The sequence below is a fragment of the Cervus elaphus genome, chromosome 4 (genome assembly GCF_910594005.1).
Source record: "Cervus elaphus chromosome 4, mCerEla1.1, whole genome shotgun sequence".
Taxonomy (NCBI): domain Eukaryota; kingdom Metazoa; phylum Chordata; class Mammalia; order Artiodactyla; family Cervidae; genus Cervus; species Cervus elaphus.
Window position 1 is genome coordinate 63,655,668 of NC_057818.1, and position 20,030 is coordinate 63,675,697.

The 20,030-nt window shown below is 42.0% G+C and overlaps 1 protein-coding gene across 1 annotated transcript in view; it reads left to right on the forward strand.

Moving 5' to 3' along the window:
* LOC122690336 (zinc finger protein 850-like) overlaps positions 1-20,030 on the forward strand; it is a 35,397-nt gene that overhangs the window by 6,438 nt on the left and 8,929 nt on the right. The window contains 3 exon segments of the mRNA XM_043897386.1: positions 2,696-2,822; positions 3,328-3,423; positions 6,341-8,587. Of these exon segments, the coding sequence (XP_043753321.1) occupies positions 2,696-2,822; positions 3,328-3,423; positions 6,341-8,587 (2,470 nt within the window).

Here is a 20,030-nt window from a genome sequence, read left to right on the forward strand (position 1 = left end):
TCTCTCTCATCCCAGGAGGCTCTCTCATACTCAACCCTTGGCTCCATTCTCAGAAACTGGGAAATGTTGACCCTCCAAAAGGCCTGGCTCCTATACAAATGGGGGACCCCCCAGAAATGGCCTCTGAATGGCATACCAGGTTTTGCCAAAGGAAGGGAAAAGACTCAGAATTTCCTTGTGTTCTGTTGCCTCCCTGTCTCCTGTGCCCCTCTGTCTCTCTCCATCAGATTTCCTAGATGACCCCTACTCAATCCTTCATATCCACATGGTCTCTAAGAAAGGATTCTGAGGTTCCCTTTGGTCCAGGTCTTTCTCATATATTCAAAAGCCTGAAGGATCAAAAACTGTCCTATCATTCTAAAGAATCCCCTTCTAAGGAAGCTTATCTCTCAGGTGGAGAGGGAAGCAAGCTTCCCCCACTGCTGAACATCCTAAAGAATTCCCTTCTGACTACCCCTGTTTCTCAGGGCTGGGAAGGACCAAGCTTCCCCCACTCCTGCAAATTCCCTTAATCCTTCAGATTCTCCTCATTGGACAAAGACCTCACTTCCCACCAGAGGGACAGTCCAAAATTTTTATCAGCTGAAATGCCCCTGATATCAGAGTCAATTTGAACATTATTTGGTCTATATTTTAGCTGTAAAACTAAGACTACAGAAATAAATAATGGCTTTTTGACACAAAATGACCCTGACATTCTTTAGACTCTGGAGAAAACTGGTTAAAATGAGCTGATGGCTAGACTGGCTCTTTAGACAGTTTCTTCCTTATGTCCCAGAGCCTGTTATCCAATGTGTGTATCCTGGCTTTCTATAGAGCATGATGAATTCTCCACATTGTTCCATCAGTTTCAATGTTGAACATATTCCCTTTGTGAAAGACCAACACGGGGAGGGACTGGTATAAGGGATTCCCAGTGGAATGTTGTTCTGTGTTGATCCTAGGGAAGAAGGGGAAGTGCCGTGATGAGTTTATATCTGGATGCAACTTCAGGTCTTTAGAACAGGAGTAAAAGGCAATGCCCTTGGAAATAGAATGGACTCGGTGGTCCAGATTTTTTTTCAGAATATTTTCAAAAATAAAAAAATGCAGTTGAGACTATCCTCTTCCTCTGTGTCGATAAGAAAGAGTTACTAATTAAATGTGGTATTAGGCTACATGTCACAAGAGGTATATATGAAGTGAAATTTCCTTAAAACTAACATTTTTTAATTATAGATTCAGATCATGGTTTCCATAATATTGCCAAAATACCCATGCAGTGGTAATGCATTCTTCCATGTACTTCTAACCCCATGACTCTGATGGTCACTGGTTTAGGTACTTCTGTGAGATTCCCATGCAATGCAGCTCATGTATTTTCCTTTTGTCTTTAACAAGTGTCTTGGGGAAAAAAGTGAGGGATGTGCCTAAACTATCACAGTTAATGGGGGAATCCCATATGCTCTTAAGTTTCTCTTTGCTTTGGAAGATGACTGTGTTTAGTAGAGATGCTGGGTTTGGGAGATTTTTCTCACTCAAGCCCAGGTCTGATCATTTCCAGGTACACTCCACACTCACATCACAGAGTCACATCACATTTTTGTATTTTCCAAAATGTCTATAAGAATCTTATTAGTGTTAATCTATGTTCAACTTTATTAAAATTTGAACTATAGCTCTTTGGAAATGATATAGATTTTCAGGAAATTAAAAAATTCAGAACCAGAGCTTTACTTTATGTTACATCATTTTGTATGTCTGTATTCTAGTTTATTTAAAGAAATAAAATAATATCATCCTCATATATTTATGAACATTTTTAATAAGTTAAAAAAAATTATTTGATTGACATGAGGACTTTTCCCTATTAACTATTAATATATAGTCCCATTTTAGTTTATGTCTCTGTCCACAAACCTGTTAACATGATTTGATCGCTTTATTTTTATTTTTTTAAGATTTTCGGAAGAAGGGAATAGGTACCTACTCTAGTATTCTTTCCTGGAGAATCCTCTGGACAGAGGAGCTATTATTTCTCTTGCACATTCAAGATTCTGTAAAAACTGTCAGAAAGGTATACAGTATATACTAAATAGTTAAAATGATTCTTGCTGCAAGATTACTATCCTAGACCTGTAAAATCTGTAAAAGAATTAAAGTTCAGACTTAAGTATGCATTCTTCTCTACTATTCTCCTTCATTGCTGTTCAGAATGGTCATTTGTGGAGCAGAATTTGCAATATTACTAGTTCAAATAAGCTTGGTAAAAATGTGGCACAATTTCTCCACTCCAGAACTCTTGGATCAGAATCTGCTTTTTAAAATGTTTCCTGGTTTTTGGTAGACAATTTATCCTGGGTCACACCAATACAACACTCAAAAATAAATATGCCAGTGTTGATCTGAATACATTATAATTTCTCTTCCACATCAGAATAGTTTCTTGTGAATCATATCCTCTTTTCTTGGGGTTAATAATGTGGTAGAAAATGTTACTGTGTGATACCAGAAACTACACTAAATCAAAATGAGTTCTCTGAAATTACTGCTTTCGTTTAGGGTCAGGTTAGGAAGTCTTCTCTTGGCCATATCACAGTCAGTCAGTCAGTCAGTTCAGTCATTCAGTCATCATTCCTGTCTGACTCTTTGCGATCTCAGTTGTGTCTGACTCTTTGTGACCCCAAAGTACATGCATGTCTAATTTGTATTTCAGGGGCGGCTGACATTCCAGGATGTGACCATAGACTTCACTCAAGAGGAGTGGGAATGCCTGGACCTCGGTCAGCGGGACTTGTACAGGGATGTGATGTTAGAGACCTACGGGAACCTGGCCTCCTTGGGTGAGGAGAACTGCCTTCCAGAATCCCTTTTCCACCACTGGCTTTGGTTCCTGCATTTCTAGAATGTCTCCTGGAATTTTCTGCTTCCACCAACACCTTCAGATCCCTGCTTTCTAGCAGGAAATGGGTATTTGTGAGTTTAGAAAGAAAGCCTTCATGGTGATTCAGTATGATTCTAACCTTTTTCTTCCTTGATGTAATCTGTCTCCTTCACTCTAGCATGGTGGTGATTGAATCAGTTCCATGGTATTAAATAGTGACACCTTCCTCTTAAAACCACATTTACACTATTTACTTTCGCCTTGTAGTACTTGACCAGAATCTCAGGATCTGATTTTTATGTATTTGTTAGTATTGTAAGGGTGCTTTCAATAAAGTATTTGGGGAAATCATCCTCTAGGCTATATTAACATTCACCCGTGTGTTCTCTTCTCACCGAAATACATATTGGGTTGGAAACTTATGAATCTCTAGCAAAACAAATATTCCTTTCTCTGATGAACAGGTCTTGTGGTCTCAAAGCCGGACCTGGTGACCTTTCTGGAGCAAATGAAGACTCCCTGGGATGTAAGGAGAACGGACACAACAGCCACATACTCAGGTAGGTGTGAATGGATGGAGCTGATGGCTCAGGTGAGAGGTCCCAGGAGCAGTGAGGAAGTCAGCCTTTGTCCTGTGGCTTGGGAAGACGTGCTCCAGTGGAAATGATTTTGGAGAACTCTGGGTTCATTTCTGTTGCTGTCATAGACGGACATTGCCTGGCTCCTTCTGCCTCTCAATCGTTCATGAATTCAGCTCCATGATTACTTTTCTCATCCACAGTGAGAATTCAAATTCTCTTCTTGGCTTGTGACAACTTGCATGAGTTGGCTGCTCTTTCATTTCTTGGGGGTCCTAGGAAAACTGCCCATTGATGAATAAATATAAGATGCTCTTTTTAAAGTTTGTTTCTACCTCTAGAAAGAAGTATATGAGTGGAATTGTAAACAAACTACCAATACTCTAAGAATATTGGAGACAGTATTTTTTTTCTGATTTATATTTTTTAAAACACTGGAAGCTACAAATATGACCTTATAAATTTTAAACTCATTTCAGTGTATAAAGCAAAACTTCCATAAAATGAGAGAATGCAAATCTCTGAGTTACACCAATGTTTCACATTTCTTTATGTGAACTCATTTTAAATATCTGAAGTGCATTTGCCACAATTCCTCAATGGTAAAATACTCTAATGTATTCAATTAACTCAAAGATTTCTTAAATAACTTGGCAAATAGTTAGAACATTTTCCACCATGTTTCAAATGGTTGTTTCAAACTATTAACATTTTAGATCATATAAAGTCCTTTTAAGTCCTTTAAATCCTTATTGTTTTACAATGTTGTGCTCTTGTACAGCAAAGAGAATGAAGTATACGTATAAATAGCCACTCTTTGTTAGAGTTCCTTCCCTTTGGGTCTCCACAGGGAACTGAGTAGAGTTCTCTGTGATCCCAACATATTTTTTAAAATCTCACTTCTTATTTAATTGCTTAAGACTTTATTATCTCATTTGTTATCAGTTTCCAATGGCCCTCAGTTTCTAATTAGTTGTATGTCAATATCATTTATGATTTTTAGATACAAACATCTAATAGAATGTGTTCTAATAGAACACAAGTGGTAAGAAGTGCATTAAAGAAATTGAAGGCACCTAGTATTTCTGAAAATGTTTGGTGTCTCCATTTAAGACAACTTAGGGCAAAAGGTAATCATTAGACTGCGTGTCTCCGCTTCATTTAGTGGTTCTTGTAGCTTATTATTTTGCCCCTTCCTCTGCTCCACACTCTTTGTCCCCTGGTTTTATTACGTTTTCTGTGTGTGTGGTCTCTGCCCTGAAGGCTGCAGGATCCTAGTTCCTCTTGTTTCCTGTGCCTGCCCTTTAGGGGCTCAGTTTGGTCCTGAGGTTTGTGCCCTGATCCCCTTGATGGGCACTTGATTGCTGTAACCGAGCCTGCCCTGGATATTGAGGGGAGCTTCCCCATCGCTCTGTGGCTGTCACTGCCCTGTCTGTGGTGGGTCTGCGCCCTGTTTGGCGGAACAGAGCCCCCAGATCTGTTTCTTCGCTGTGATTCTGATCTGCGTGGAGGCAGGTGGGATTGGAGCACACCCCCAGGAGAGAAGCCCCTGAGGATTGCTGCTCTGGGGATGTTCCCTTGGGACGTGCTCTGTGCGTCACTTTCACCCATTGGGTGAGTCTCATGTGACCCTGGTTGGCCCTGATCTTGGCCCCACCTCACGCATGTGTATGCCGGCACACGGCCCTGGGGTCTCTCAGATGTTGTTCTCCCCGGGTCACCAGCATAGATCCCCTGAACTCAGGGCCTAGGTCCCAGGTGCTGGGTGCTGTGGGGGCAGCTCAGACCCCGGCCTGGCCGCGTCCCGTCGTGTCCGAGCCCACAAAGTCTGCAGTTGCTAAAGCCACACCTGCTGTGACCGGGGGCGTCCCCCTTGTCCTTCAGATGCTCTGCAGGGGCTGAGCTGACAAAGCCGGTTGCCTGTGTAAAAGCGTGGTTAGTGCAGCTGCGAGCAGAGACCTCAGCTTTTCTTCCTCAACCCTGGGGCTTAGTTGTGCTTTCAGCTCCATCTGAGCATGTGACCCACCCACAGGTGTCTGCTCCAGAGGCTGCCCTAGGGCACAGGGGTCTGCTGACGGTGGAGGAGGGGCATGGGGGAGGCCGTGGCTGGGCCTCAATAGAGCCCACCCGGGTGGTGGTCCTCCCTACTGCCAGGGATGAGGGGCCAGCACGGGGGAGAGAGGCTGTGGTGGGGTTCTTCCCTTTGGGCCTCACTCAACAATGGCGCTCTGCGCTTTGGTGGCGCAGGCTTCCTCCACAAGCGTCCCATTTGCAGAGCTCCTTCCTCCCTCCTGTCCCCTCAGGATGTCTCCTCATGGCCAACCGCAGTCCTCTGCCTGGGTCTGCTCCCCAAAGCCCACGTTCCAGCACCCAGCCCTTGTCTGCAGTGGTGGACACCCTTGAGGTGGACACCCTCTCAGGCTGGGTGGGCAGGGCAGGGTCAGCACCCCATCTGCAGCTCTCACTCCCCTCTGCCACACGCGGGTCGCCATGTTCTCTTCCACAGAGAATGAGGCTCTCCTTCTGTCCAAACTGGGCTCTCCTAGTGAGGGGCTCGCCCAGATGTGGACACCTCTTCTCTCTTCAGATCCCCCCAAGCTTACAGGTCCCATCCCAGTTGCTCTCCTCTTCCTTCTCCTTCTTCTTTTTTGGTCCTACCTGGCTCAGCAGGAATCTTTCTGGTCGTTTTAGGTGGTGTAGGTTCTTTGCTAGATTTCAGAGGGGGCTCTGTGAGGATTCTTCCAATTCTGATGTATTCTTGATGCATTTGTGGAGAGAGATGAACTCCAATCTGCCTAATCCTCTGGCATCTTGATCCATGGGTCCCCATTTTCTCTAAATCTTCAGGGATATTCACTGAGAATAGTAGATAAGAAAGCTTTCACTTGGTATCTTTCAGCTGTGTCTTCTCACAACACCCATGGTTTGATGTCAGAGAATCCAAGGTTTGAAAATTCAATCCAAAAAGCAAACCTATATGAAAGAGCTCCCCTCGGAAATGAACATTTAACCAAAGACTGGGGACATACAAGGGTATGTGACAGACTGAGAGGATGTTTACATGGACATAAAGACATTGAGACTGTTTCACGTACTGTGGACATGACTCTCAGAAGAAATGAGCTCTGGGAGTCAAATTGGGGAAAGCACCCGTTTCAGTCATCACCGTCTGCCACGCAGTGTATCTTTGTAAGCAATGACTCACATCAGTTTTTGAAACACACACGTTCCCTGAGGGGAAATGTGGAAAATCTGGAAGGTCATCCAGTCTCTACTTCAAATGCTCGTTCAGACCACTCTGAACATAGACTTCGATTACACATACATTCAACCACGTCTGAAAAGGAGAAGTTTACAAATGATGGAGAAAACTCACAATATAATCAACTTGAGGGGTCTGTGAGCTGCAGGTCATTATTCTTCCACCAACAGACAGGTTCTCTCCAATCCAAAATGTGTAATGTTGATAATAATGGAGGAGACTTAATTCAGCCATCACTGTTTGATACATATAATGGTAGGGTTAATATAAAACAACTTTTCATGTGTAATAACACCAGTCAGGCCTTAAGTAGGAGCTCCAACCCCAATAGTTTCCAGAGTATTTATGATGGAGCAAGAAACTGTTCATGCACTGACAGTGGATATAACATTGAACAAGACTCTGATCTTAGGAAACATCAGGCACCTCAATCTTCAGATAAGGATTCTAAAAGTAATACATGTAGGAATATCTTTTATCAAGCATCAGGTCTTTCACTAAATAAGAGTACACATACTGGAGAGAAGACTTACAATTGTAGTGAATATGATGTGTCTAATCAGTCTTCAGAACTTATTCAACAGCAGAGTATTCAGAATCCACAGAAAAAGTACAAGTGTAAGAAACGTGAGAAAGTCTTTACTAACGCACTCAACCTATGTAAACATAGGGAAATTCCTACAGGATGGAACACTTTCAAATGTACAGAATGTGACAAAGCGTTTAATCAGAGTTCAAAACTTAGTCAACATCAGCGAATCCATATTGGCCAGGAGCCTTATAAATGTAAGGATTGTGGCAAAGGCTTTATTCAACGCAGAGATCTTACTTGCCATCAGAGAATTCACACTGGAGAGAAACCTTATAAATGTCAAGAATGTAGAAAAGCTTTCAGTCAATACGCAACTCTTAGTAAACACCAGCGAATTCATACTGAAGAGAAGCCTTATAAATGTAAGGATTGTGGCAAAGACTTTAGCCGGGTCTCAGGCCTTATGTACCATCAGAGAGTTCATACTGGAGAGAAGCCTTATAAATGTAAGGATTGTGGCAAAAGCTTTAGCCGGGACTCAGGCCTTATGTACCATCAGAGAGTTCATACTGGAGAGAAGCCTTTTAAATGTAAGAATTGTGGCAAAGACTTTAGCCGGCACTCAGGCCTTATGTACCATCAGAGAGTTCATACTGGAGAGAAGCCTTTTAAATGTCAGGATTGTGGCAAAGGCTTTAGCCGGCACTCAGGCCTTATATCCCATCAGAGAGCTCATACTGGAGAGAAGCCTTATAAATGTAAGGATTGTGGCAAAGACTTTAGCCGGCACTCAGGCCTTATGTACCATCAGAGAATTCATACTGGAGAGAAGCCTTTTAAATGTAAGGATTGTGGCAAAGACTTTAGCCGGCACTCAGGCCTTATGCACCATCAGAGAGTTCATACTGGTGAGAAGCCTTTTAAATGTAAGGATTGTGGCAGAGGCTTTAGCCGGCACTCTGGCCTTATAGCCCATCAGAGAGCTCATACTGGAGAGAAGCCTTATAAGTGTAAGGATTGTGGCAAAGGCTTTAGCTGGCACTCAGGTGTTACTTGCCATCAGAGAATTCACACTGGAGAGAAACCTTATAAATGTCAAAAATGTGGAAAAGACTTTAGTCAACACTCTACTCTTACTCAACATCAGCGAATTCATACTGGAGAGAAGCCTTATAAATGTAAAGATTGTGGCAAAGGCTTTAGGCACCGCAGAGGTCTTACTCGCCATCAGAGAATTCACACTGGAGAGAAACCTTAACAATATAAAGAATGTGGAAAAGCTTTCAGTCACTATGCAACTCTTACGAAACAAGAGAAGGCTTATAAATGTAAGATTTGTGACAAAGACTTTAACCCAGCACATTGATCTTACTTACCATCAGATAATTCATACTGAAGGAAATCTCATAAATGTAAGGAAACCTGCAAAGGCTTTAATCAGCTGTCTCACCTCACTGGACATCAGAGAGCATGTTCTGGAGGGAAACCCTAGTAATGAAGTAAGACATGGAAGAGGTTTGTCCTGAACATATGATTCAGGAGACAAAAGACTTATTTATATAAGAAAGATATGGAATGATGTAAAGAAAATGTAGGAAAGTATTTATAAAAAATCAAATCTAAATAAATATCAGGAAATGCATACTGGAAAGTATTTCATAAATCCTGTTTTCTGACGTTCCTCTTAGGGAGAAATATTGTAGATAGTGATTCACAGTTAAAATAGATAGAAAATTGATATGTTAGTATGGATCACAAGATGAAGAGGTGATGTTTAGTCATGCACAGTTACTAGCTATGTATGCTTGTTGATATTGACATGATTTGTGATTATTTGAAAACCAAAATGAATGTAACTGAATTCTCAAATTACTCCATGCTATACTTCATTTCTAGTGTGCATGCAAAGTTATGTTTTTGATGGTTGCTACCTCAAAGATGAGAGAGGTATAATTTTTCTCCATTATAAGATTAAAGACACAGGAATGTAACATGTACAGTAAACATCTAAATGGTGGTGTTTGTCATTCATGTCACACATCCCTGTAAGTCACCATGATGTAAGTGTTCAGGGAATAATTCTACAGATTAAGATGTCCATTTTCAATAGTTGCATCACTTGCTTTTAAAGTAAAATATAATGACAGTTCACTAAAATCTTGATATATTTTATAATATGAACAGAAGTCATGAATATCAGCTGACATATTTCAATTAAAGACATCTCTGCTACCCTAGACATGTACAGAAAACACTTTCAAGAAAAGTCATGTAATTAGTGTACGTCTTCTTAAATGATTAGCCTCCCTTTTGTAACCGTAGAAATCACAGTTCTCAGATCATTGTATCAGAGGAAAGATCATCATCGTTTATGCTTATAATCTGTATTTTAACCAAAGTGACATAGCGGAGTGTAAAAGGTTTTATTCTGTGTGTGATAAGCATACATGTTAATCAATAAAACTGAATGGTTTCTTGTGTAAATGTTGGTGTGTAATGAATGAAGTGTTAGCCTAGCAATTGAAGCTTGCAGGAAAGAATACCTAACGAGAAACTCTTCGGTAGCATAGAAGGGTGATGTTTGTAATAATTAGTTTCCTTCCTGCCCTTAAGTTTCAAATCATTAGATCATGTATTTCCCGTCATTTCTCCATTGTACTTATCTCCCTCTCTGTAACCGCAGGAACATCGTGGTGGTTCTAATAAGAAGGATCATACAGAGTACTGTTGAGAGCTCCCCTGAACTGCTCCATGCTGCTGCTGCCTCAGCATCTGTCTGGGGAGCAGGCAGCCTGCAGGTCCTTGAACTCACACCAGCCAGTCCTGTGAGCACTTGCACCAGAAGACCCCCTTCCTTGAGACCAGCAGGCTTGTTGAACCCCAGGGCTACTTCACAAGCTCCCCTTCAATGCCACCCTCACAGAGCCACCAAAATCCTAGTCCTTTTGGTCGGAATGGACCCATCCGCACTCAGCCTGGGGAGCCCACAGCACTTCACCCAGGGCCTCTTATAAAAACCTGAACCCCAATTACTGCCTCTTTCTCTGCTCACTTCTATCCTTGATCTCACTCAGAGCTTGCTGTGAATTCTCTCAGGACCTAGAGTCATCACCTCACCTGCTTCAGTTGTCCTTTGTTCTTCTGTTGAGCTAAGTAAGACTTTTCATGGGCTCATTTAAGCAAATGTGAATTTAACATTTGTCACAAGAATACTTAAAAGCCATGATGGTAAAATTCTGAATGAAGATTTATAATATTTGACCCTGTTTAATTCTTACCACATGTTTCTTGCCTTGGCTTAAAGGAACAGTTTTCTCATGGCTTTGACATACATTGAAGGCAATATATAAATATCTGAAAATATATATGTTATATAATTTATATAACATACATTGAATAGAATAAATAAATATCTGAAGGTATAAATGCTAGCAGTGAGAAACAGAAGGAACATGTGAGTGTGTGTGTATTCATACACATTTACTGAAAGGATTTAAAAATGCTAGACCACAACTGCTCATGTCAGAAGTGCAGATGGTTTACTAAAACTGCAAATCTTATAAATTTGTCAATTAATCTATTTTGTCTACTATTCTGGGAATTCATTTCCTTTAATGTCAGAAGGTTATGTTTTTTAAGGAACTTCCACACTGTCCTCCCAAGTGACTGCACCCGCTTACATTCCCTCCAGCCATTCAGGAGGTTCCCTGATCTCCAAGCCTCTTCCGCGTTTATGACATTATTAGTGGGCTTTCTGATAGTTGTTATTCTGACTGTCAGGAGGTGATGTATCACTGTCGGTTTGCTCTGCATTTCTTATCATTTAGCGATGCTGAGCATCTCTCTTTTGCCTCGTGCCCATCTAAAGGACCAAGTCGCCCTCCCACCCAGCCTCACCAGCTGAGGCGCACAGGCTTCCTCTTCCCAGAGCGCGTGGGGTATTCTGGACTAGGGATGAGGCCCGAGGGCCCCGCACTTTCAGGGGGCTTCTTAGCACTGCATTATGTCTGGTTTTTCTTTTTTCTTTTGAGATGAATATATATTTTTTGGAATATAATTGCTTTACAATGTTGTGTTAGATTCTGCTGGACAACTTCACCAATCACCATAGGTATATGTACACCCACTCTCTCTTGAACCTCCCTCCCGCGATCTCCGTCTCACCCCTCTAGCCATCACAGAGCCCCGCGCTGAGCTCTCTGTGCTATGGAGGAGCTTCCCACCTGCTACCTGTTTTACACATTGTGGTGAATAAATGTCAAGGCTATTCTCTCAATTGGGCCCCCTCTCATTCTCCTGCTGTGTCCACAGGTCTAATCTCTATATTCATGAAAATATGGTATTAATGTATATATATATATATATATGTATATGAATCTAGAAAATGTTATTGGTGAGCCTATTTAATAAGCAGGCTAGAAGGGCAGATATTAAGCTTTTTTATATTAAACTTTCAAGGTGTAAAATACATGGACGATCATTCCATGCATTTTACTATGTGAAGGAAGCCCATCAGAAATTGCTACAAAAAGTATGATTTTTACAATATGGTATTTTGGTGTAGCTAAATGTTCTTATGTGCTCCATTGTGTCTGAGTCTTTGGGGCCCAATGGGCTGTAGCCTGCCAAGTAACCCTGTCTATGAGATTTCCAGGAAAGAACACTGGAGTCAGTGGTAATTTCTTTTTCCAGGGAATTCCTTACCCAAGAATTGAACTTACATCACTTGGGTCACCTGCAATGGCAGGTGGATTTTTTACTACAGAGCCACTTGAGAATCTAGTTGGGAATGTAGAAGAGATTAAAATGGTCAGGGGTTGCCATGGGTTTCAAAGGAGGGGCTATGAATATCCTGAGTTCAGGACCATGAAATCATTGTGTTAAACTGTTGTAATGGACACAAGTTATAAATTCGCCCAACTTTATAACACAAGTTATAAATTCGTAGAGTCAGTCAGTTCAGTTGTTCAGTCATGTCTGACTCTTTGTGACCCCATGGACCACAGCACGCCAGGCCTCCTTGTCCATCACCAACTCCCAGAGTTAACTCAAACTCATATCCAATGAGTTGCTGATACCATCCAACCATCTCATCCTCTGTTGTCCCCTTCTCCTCCCACCTTCAATCTTTCCCAGCCTCAGCGTCTTTTCCAATGAGTCAGTTCTTCACATCAGGTGGACAAAGTATTGGAGTTTCAGCTTCAACATCAGTCCTTCCAATGAAAACCCAGGACTGATCTCCTTGAGGATTGACTGGTTGGATATCCTTGCAGTCCAAGGGACTCTCAGGAGTGTTCTCGAACACCACAGCTCAAAAGCATCAATTATTGGGTGCTCAGCTTTCTTTATAGTCCAACTGTCACATCCATATATGACCACTGGAAAAACCATAGCCTTAACTAGTCAGATCTTTGTTGGCAATGTAATGTCTCTCCTTTTTAATATGATGTCTAGGTTGGTCATAACTTTCTTTCCAAAGGGTAAGCATCTTTTAATTTCATGACTGCAGTGATTTTGAAGTCCCCCAAAATAAAGTCTGTCACTGTTTCCACTGTTTCCCCATCTATTTGCCATAAAGTGATGGGACCAGGTTCAGTGATCTTCGTTTTTTAAATGTTGAGCTTTAAGGCATCTTTTTCACTCTCCTCTTTCACTGTCAAGAGGATCTTTAGTTCTTCACTTTCTGCCATAAGGGTGGTGTCATCTGCATATCTGAGGTTATTGATATTTCTCCCGGCAGTCTTGATTCCAGCTTGTGATTCTTCCAGCCCAGCGTTTCTCATGATGTACTCTGCATAGAAGTTAAATGAAAGTGACAATGATTGTGATCCACATAGTCAAAGGCTTTGGCATAGTCAAAAAAGCAGAAATAGATGTTTTTTCAGAAATCTCTTGCTTTTTCGATGATCCAGCAGATGTTGTCAGTTTGAGAGATGATTCCTCTGCCTTTTCTAAAACGAGCTTGAACATCTGAAAGCTCGTGGCTCACGTATTGTTGAAGCCTGGCTTGGAGAATTTTGAACACTACTTTGTAGCCTGTGAGATGAGTTCAATTGTGTGGTAGTTTCAGCATGCTTTGGCATTGCCTCTCTTTGGAATTGGAATGAAAACTGACCTCTTCCAGTCCTGTGGCCATTGCTGAGTTTTCCAAATTTGCTGGCATATCGAGTGCAACACTGTCACAGCATCATCTTTTAAAATTTGAAATAGTTCCACTTGAATTCCATCACGTCCACTAGCTTTGCTTGGAGTGATGCTTCCTCAGGCCCACTTGACTTCACATTCCAGGATGTCTGTACACATCCCTAAAAGACAAACATGAGGTGAAACTAGAAACTTTATGTAATGTCTGCGTAGATTCATCAGTGCCACAAAGGTATCTTCAGGTGGGGAAAGAAAAGTCGGGAGATTGTCTATGTGTGGGAACAGGATGTATATGGAAAATCTCTGTACCTTACTCTCATTTCTGCTGTGAAACTGAATCATCTAAGATATTGGTACTGGTGCATGCACACTGAATATTTTTTAGAATAGACACTATTAGAAAAATGGATATGCTCCTCTATTTAATTTTTCCTTACTCAGTTACCCCTTAAAGATGTCAGAGAATAGAGCTATTTAAAAAGATCAGAGAACAAACTGTAGCAGATGATTCATAAAACCTAGAAATACCAACATGAGGTAGAGCAGCAACATTTTTCTGTGTTGAAAGTGAAAGTGAAGTTGTTCTGTCGTGTCTGACTCTTTGTAACCCTATGGACTGTAGCCCTCCAGGCTCCTCCATCCATCGATTCTCCAGGCAAGAATACTGGAGAAGGTTGTCATTTTCTTCTCCAGGGGATCTTCCTGACCCAGGGATCAAACTTGGGTCTGCCACTTTGCAGGCAGACTCTTGATCATCTGAACCACCAGAGAATCCCTTTCATGTATTAATTTATGGGTAAGTTCACTAATGACATAACACTGATCATTATTTCTTTGGTTGGTCATCAGATAGCTTTTAGGGCATCATTTTGAAAGGCATCTGTCCCTGCCCATAGACTGTTAACCCAAGGTCCACTGCTGCCTCTGGTTTATTTTTAAAGAAAGCTATGATGGAAACACCTCCAGGCCCCTTGTCTCTGAAGTAGGAGGCCCCCCACCTGCACAGAGGTGTTCACAGTGCAAATCATTTTGTGAAAACCAGTGTCCCCAGGTTACAGAAGGGAGTAAAAACAACAACAACAAACCTAAGGACTCAGGCCATCTTTCCTAGAATCCTGAGAGCAAAGCCTTGCAGGAACCCAGGGCCCCCAGGTGATTCCCACCAAACACTCACCCCTCCCCTCCCCTCCTCCAAGGGCAGAGGCCTGGCAGGGCCACACCCATCCGAGAAAGAGCCCCTCCCCAGGGAATCAGGCTGAGGTTCTTTGTTTCTAGAAGTTCCCGCCCTAAATCCTCCCTCCAGAGCTCTGGGGCTGGCAGAGCTGAGGGCTCAAGCTCAGGGCTCCTGGAAGGTCTGCCTCCTGCATAGTTTTAAAAGTCCTCAGAGTCAGAGTCAGGTTGCTCGGAAGTTGGGTCCATGTTCTCTTGTGAATTGTTCTGTGGCCTGCTCTCTCTAATGTGAAAAATGAGAAGAAATAGCAGGGGTAGTCTGCAAAGAGAGTGACGAAACTGAGCACCAAACCCAGGATGTGATTAGCATAGCAGCTTCATCTTGATTACCCACTACAGCTCAGGAACAGAGAAAGTGACCAAAGAGCTCGGGAAAGGGAGAGAGAACCAAGAAAACTCTTTCTTCTTTTTCACTGCAGCAGTTGCAGGTGAAAGAGCTGTGTGGATGCTGTTTTCTCAATACGTAGACGTGTTTTTGCTGCATAATATCCCCAGAAGAGACACAGCAGGAGGAAGAAGAGGAGGGAATGGCAGCTTCTCAGGTAAACGTCCTGTCCCGGGTCTGGGGCTGTGTCTGCTTTTCCTCCTGAAATGCCTGGACTGAGAATCCGCAAACTTTTACTTCTCTGATTCCAGTTTTTCTCCCTGGGGATTTGCTGTCAACTTCCTCTTTTGTCTTTTTTTCTCATAATCGTGAAGACCGGCTCTTTAGCCTGCTTCTCGCTTGTGTCCCACAGCCTTTTCTTCTTTCTGTCCTGATGAATCCTCGACATGAATTAGTGACTTTCAACTGGTGAATATATTCCCTTTGTGAGAGATGAACACAGGTGTCTGAGACTCCCGTTGGAATGTGGTTCGGTGTTGGGATCCTAGGGAAGTCGGGGAAATGCCATGATGAGTTTACATGTGGATGCAATTCAGTTCTTTAGAACAGGAGTTTAAAATGCCCTTAAAGTAGCGTGAACTCAGCAGTTTAGAACTTTTCAGAAAATTTTCAGAAATGAAAAAAGTACAATGACTAGCCTCTATATCGATAAGAAAAACTTACTATTAAATGTACTATCAGTTTCCAGATCATGCGAGGTATATATGCAGTGGAATTTGCATAAAACGGATATTTTTCATAGTAGATTGAGATCATGGTTTTCATAATATTGCTAAAATACCTGGCAGTGATAACGCATTTTTCCATGTACTTCTTACCCCCATGACCACAGATGTTCACTGGTTCAGGTGCTTCTGTGAGATTCCAGTGCATTTCTTTTTTTTTTTTTTTTTTTCTGTCTTCAAAAAGGGTCTTCGAAAAAAAAACTGAGGGATATGCGCAACTATCACAGTTAGTGGGGAAACTCTTTATCATCTTGGTTTCTCTTCCCTTTGAACAATGAACACTGTTGGCTAAAACAGACACACAACTTGAGAATTGTGAGTTAAGTTTTATTTAGAGCAAAATAAGGACAGCAACCCAGGAGACAGCACCTCAGATAACTCTCAGAGACTGCACTAAAGAGGCAGCGGGGAAGGTCAATAGATAAGATTTTAGTGAAGGGGGAGTTCAGTGCAGTCAAGCATTTACTTTAGAAAAGCTTTTCTGCCAGTCGTGAGGAGCTGATGTCGCCGTTCAGTGATTTGGTGCTTTTCTAGATGTGAAGGGGCTTCCCTGATGGCTCAGATGCTAAAGAATCTTCCTGCAGTGCGGGAGACCTTGGTTTGATCCATGGGTTGGGAAGATCCCCTTGAGGAGGGCGTGGCAACCCACTCTGGTATTCTTGCCTGGAGAATGCCCACAGACAGAGTACAACTAAGTGACTAAGCCCAGCCCACACAGATATGAAGAGATGCAAGGATTGGGATCATGAAATCAGCTCCTGAAATTATCTAACTCTCTAAAGCCCTGTTCCCCCAGATTCCCTGGAGCAGAGTGCCTCAGTGCAGCCTGAACCCCCTCGGGGGCGGTTGCAGTCAGCACTTGAAGCACCATAGGGTTCATTTTCCACAGAGGCGGATGACAAACGCCCTTGTTGCCGTTCGGTTGCTGGCAATACTCTTGGCAAGTGCCAGTTTGTAGTTGACAACACTCGCATGTGTTTAGGAGAGATGCTGGGTTTGGGGAGTGGGGGTTTTCATCACTCAAGCCTCGGTCTTATCATTTCCAGTCCACTCCACGCTCACATCACAGACATAGTTTCATCCTATTTCTGTATTTTCCAAAATGTTTACAAGAATCATATTAGTGCTAATCTAAGTTCAACAGTGTTAAGTGGTTGGTTGTTTTTTGTTTTTCTTTTCTTCCCCTGTGTCAAGTTTTAAAATATAGTTCAGTGCAAATGATACAGGCTTCCAGGAAATTTAAAAATTCAGAACCAGAGCTCCACTTTATTTTATATCATTGTATATGTCTGTACCCTAGTCTATTTTTAAAAATTAAAATAATATCATCCTCAAATATTTATGTATATTTTTAATCAGTTAGAAATTATCCTGATATTGTTGACATGACAGTTTTTCTCTATTACTATTACTGAGTATGTAGTCTCATTGTAGTATACGTCTCTGTGTATAAACATATTAGCATGATTATATCGAATTGTTTCTTTTTTTTTCCCCTAAGATCACCTGGAGAAGGGAATGGCTACCCATTCCAGTATTCTAGCCTGGAGACTCCCATGGACAGAGAAGCCTGCCAGGCTATAGTCCCTGGGGTCCCAAAGAGTAGGACACAACGGAGTAACTAACATTTTTCTCGTTTTTAGTATGATTTACAAATACAGATGTTTCTATTAACTTTCATTAGAGTTGTCTCTATATATTTGTCTGTGTCCAGAGTCTAGAGTCCATCAAGTGAAATAAAATTTCGGCTCTGCCCTTTAAAGAATGTCTGTTAAAATATTTGTCAAACGACACAATAGCAACATTATTCATTTTCAATTATTTCTGTTGCACATTGAAGACTCTGAAAAACTGTCAGAAAGATATATTCAGTTCAGTTCAGTTCAGTCGCTCAGTCATGTCTGACTCTTAGTGAACCCATGAATCACAGCACGCCAGGCCTCCCTGTCCATCACCAGCTCCCAGAGTCTAACCAAACCCATGTCCATCGAGTCGCTGATGCAATCCAGCCATCTCATCCTCTGTCTTTCCCTTCTCCTCCTGCCCCCAATCCTTCCCAGCATTGGGGTCTTTTCCAATGAGTCAACTCTTTGCATGAGGTGGCCAAAACATTGGAGTTTCAGCTTCAGCATCAGTCCTTCCAATGAACACCCAGGATTGATCTCCTTAAGGATGGACTGGTTGGATCTCCGTGCAGTCCAAGGGACTCTCAAGAGTCTTCTCCAACACCACAGTTCAAAAGCAGCAGTTGTTTGGCACTCAGTTTTCTTCACCGTCCAACTCTAACATCCATGCATGACTATTGGAAAAACGATAGCCTTGACTAGCGGGACTTTTGTTAGCAAAGTAATGTCTCTGCTTTTAAATGTGCTATCCAGGTTGGCCATAACTTTCCTTCCAAGGAGCAAGCGTCTTTTAATTTCATGGCTGCAATCACCATCTGCAGTGATTTGGGAGACCCCAAAAATAAAGTCTGACACTGTTTCCACTGTTTCCCCATCTATTTCCCATGAAGTGATGGGACCAGATGCCATGATCTTAGTTTTCTGAATATTGAGCTTTAAACCAACTTTTTCACTCTCCTCTCTTTCACTTTCATCAAGAGGCTTTTCAGTTCCTCTTCATTTTTGCCATAAGGGTGCTGTCATCTGCATATCTGAGGTTGTTGATATTTCTCCCGGCAATCTTGATTCCAGCTTGTGCTTCTTCCAGCCCAGTGTTTCTCATGATATACTCTGCATATAAGTTAAATAAGCAGGGTGACAATATACAGCCTTGACGTACTCCTTTTCCTATTTGGAGCCAGTCTCTTCTTCCATGTCCAGTTCTAACTGTTGCTTCCTATCCTGCATACAGGTTTCTCAAGAGAGAAGTCAGATGGTCTGGTATTCCCATCTCAGAATTTTCCACAGTTTATTGTGATCCACACAGTCAAAGGCTTTGGCATAGTCAACAAAGCAGAAATAGATGTTTTTCTAGAACTCTCTTGCTTTTTCGATGATCCAGTTGATGTTGGCAATTTGATCTCTGGTTCCTCTGCCTTTTCTAATACCAGTTTGAACATCTGGAAGTTCATGGTTAATGTTGTTGAAACTTGCCTTGTAGAATTTGGGGCATTGCTTTGCTAGCATGTGAGATGAGTGCAGTTGTGCAGTACTTTGATTTTCTTAGGGATTGGGATGAAAGCTGAGTTTTTCCAGTCCTGTGGCCACTGCTGAGTTTTCCAAATGTGCTGGCATATTGAGTGCAGCACTTTCACAGCATCATCTTTTAGGATTTGAAATAGCTTAAATGGAATTCCATCACCTCCACTAGCTTTGTTCGAAGTGATGCTTTCTAAGGCCCACTTGACTTCACATTCCAGGATATCTGGCTCTAGGTGAGTGATCACACCATCGTGATTATCTGGGTCATGAAGATCTTTTTTGTACAGTTCTCCTGTGTATTCTTGCCACCTCTTCTTCATATCTTCTACTTCTGTTAGGTCCATACCATTTCTGTTCTCATTTCCTGAAGAGATCTCTAGTCTTTCCCATTCTGTCGTTTTCCTCTATTTCTTTGCATTGATCGCTGAGGAAGGCTTTCTTATCTCTCCTTGCTATTCTTTGGAACTCTGCATTCAAATGGGTATATCTTTCCTTTTCTCCTTTGCTTTTGGTTTCTCTTCTTCTTACAGCTATTTGTAAGGCCTCCTCAGACAGCCATTTTGCTTTTTTTGCATTTATTTTTCTTGGGGATGGTCTTGATCATCCTGTACAATGTCACAAACCTCCGCCCATAGTTCATCAGGCACTCTATCTATCAGATCTAGTCCATTAAATCTACTTCCCATTCCACTGTATAATCGTTAGGGATTTGATTTAGGTCATACTTGAATGGTCCAGTGGTTTTCCCTGCTTTCTTCAATTTAAGTCTGAATTTGGCAATAAGGAGTTCATGATCAGAACCACAGTCAGCTCCCAGTCTTATTTTTGCTGATTGTATAGAGCTTCTCCATCTTTGGCTGCAAAGAATGTAATCAATCTGATTTTAGTTTTGGCCATCTGGTGATGTCCATGTGTAGAGTCTTCTCTTGTGTAGTTGGAAGAGGGTGTTTGCTATGACCAGTGCATTCTCTTGGCAGAACTCTATTAGCCTTTGCCCTGCTTCATTCTGTACTCCAAGGCCAAATTTGCCTGTTACTCCAGGTGTTTCTTGACTTCTCACTTTTGCATTACAGTCCCCTATAATGAAAAGTACATTTTTGGGGGTGTTAATTCTAGAAGGGTTGGTGGTGGCCTGCTGCAGGGTTGGGGGCACAGACTAGCAGTG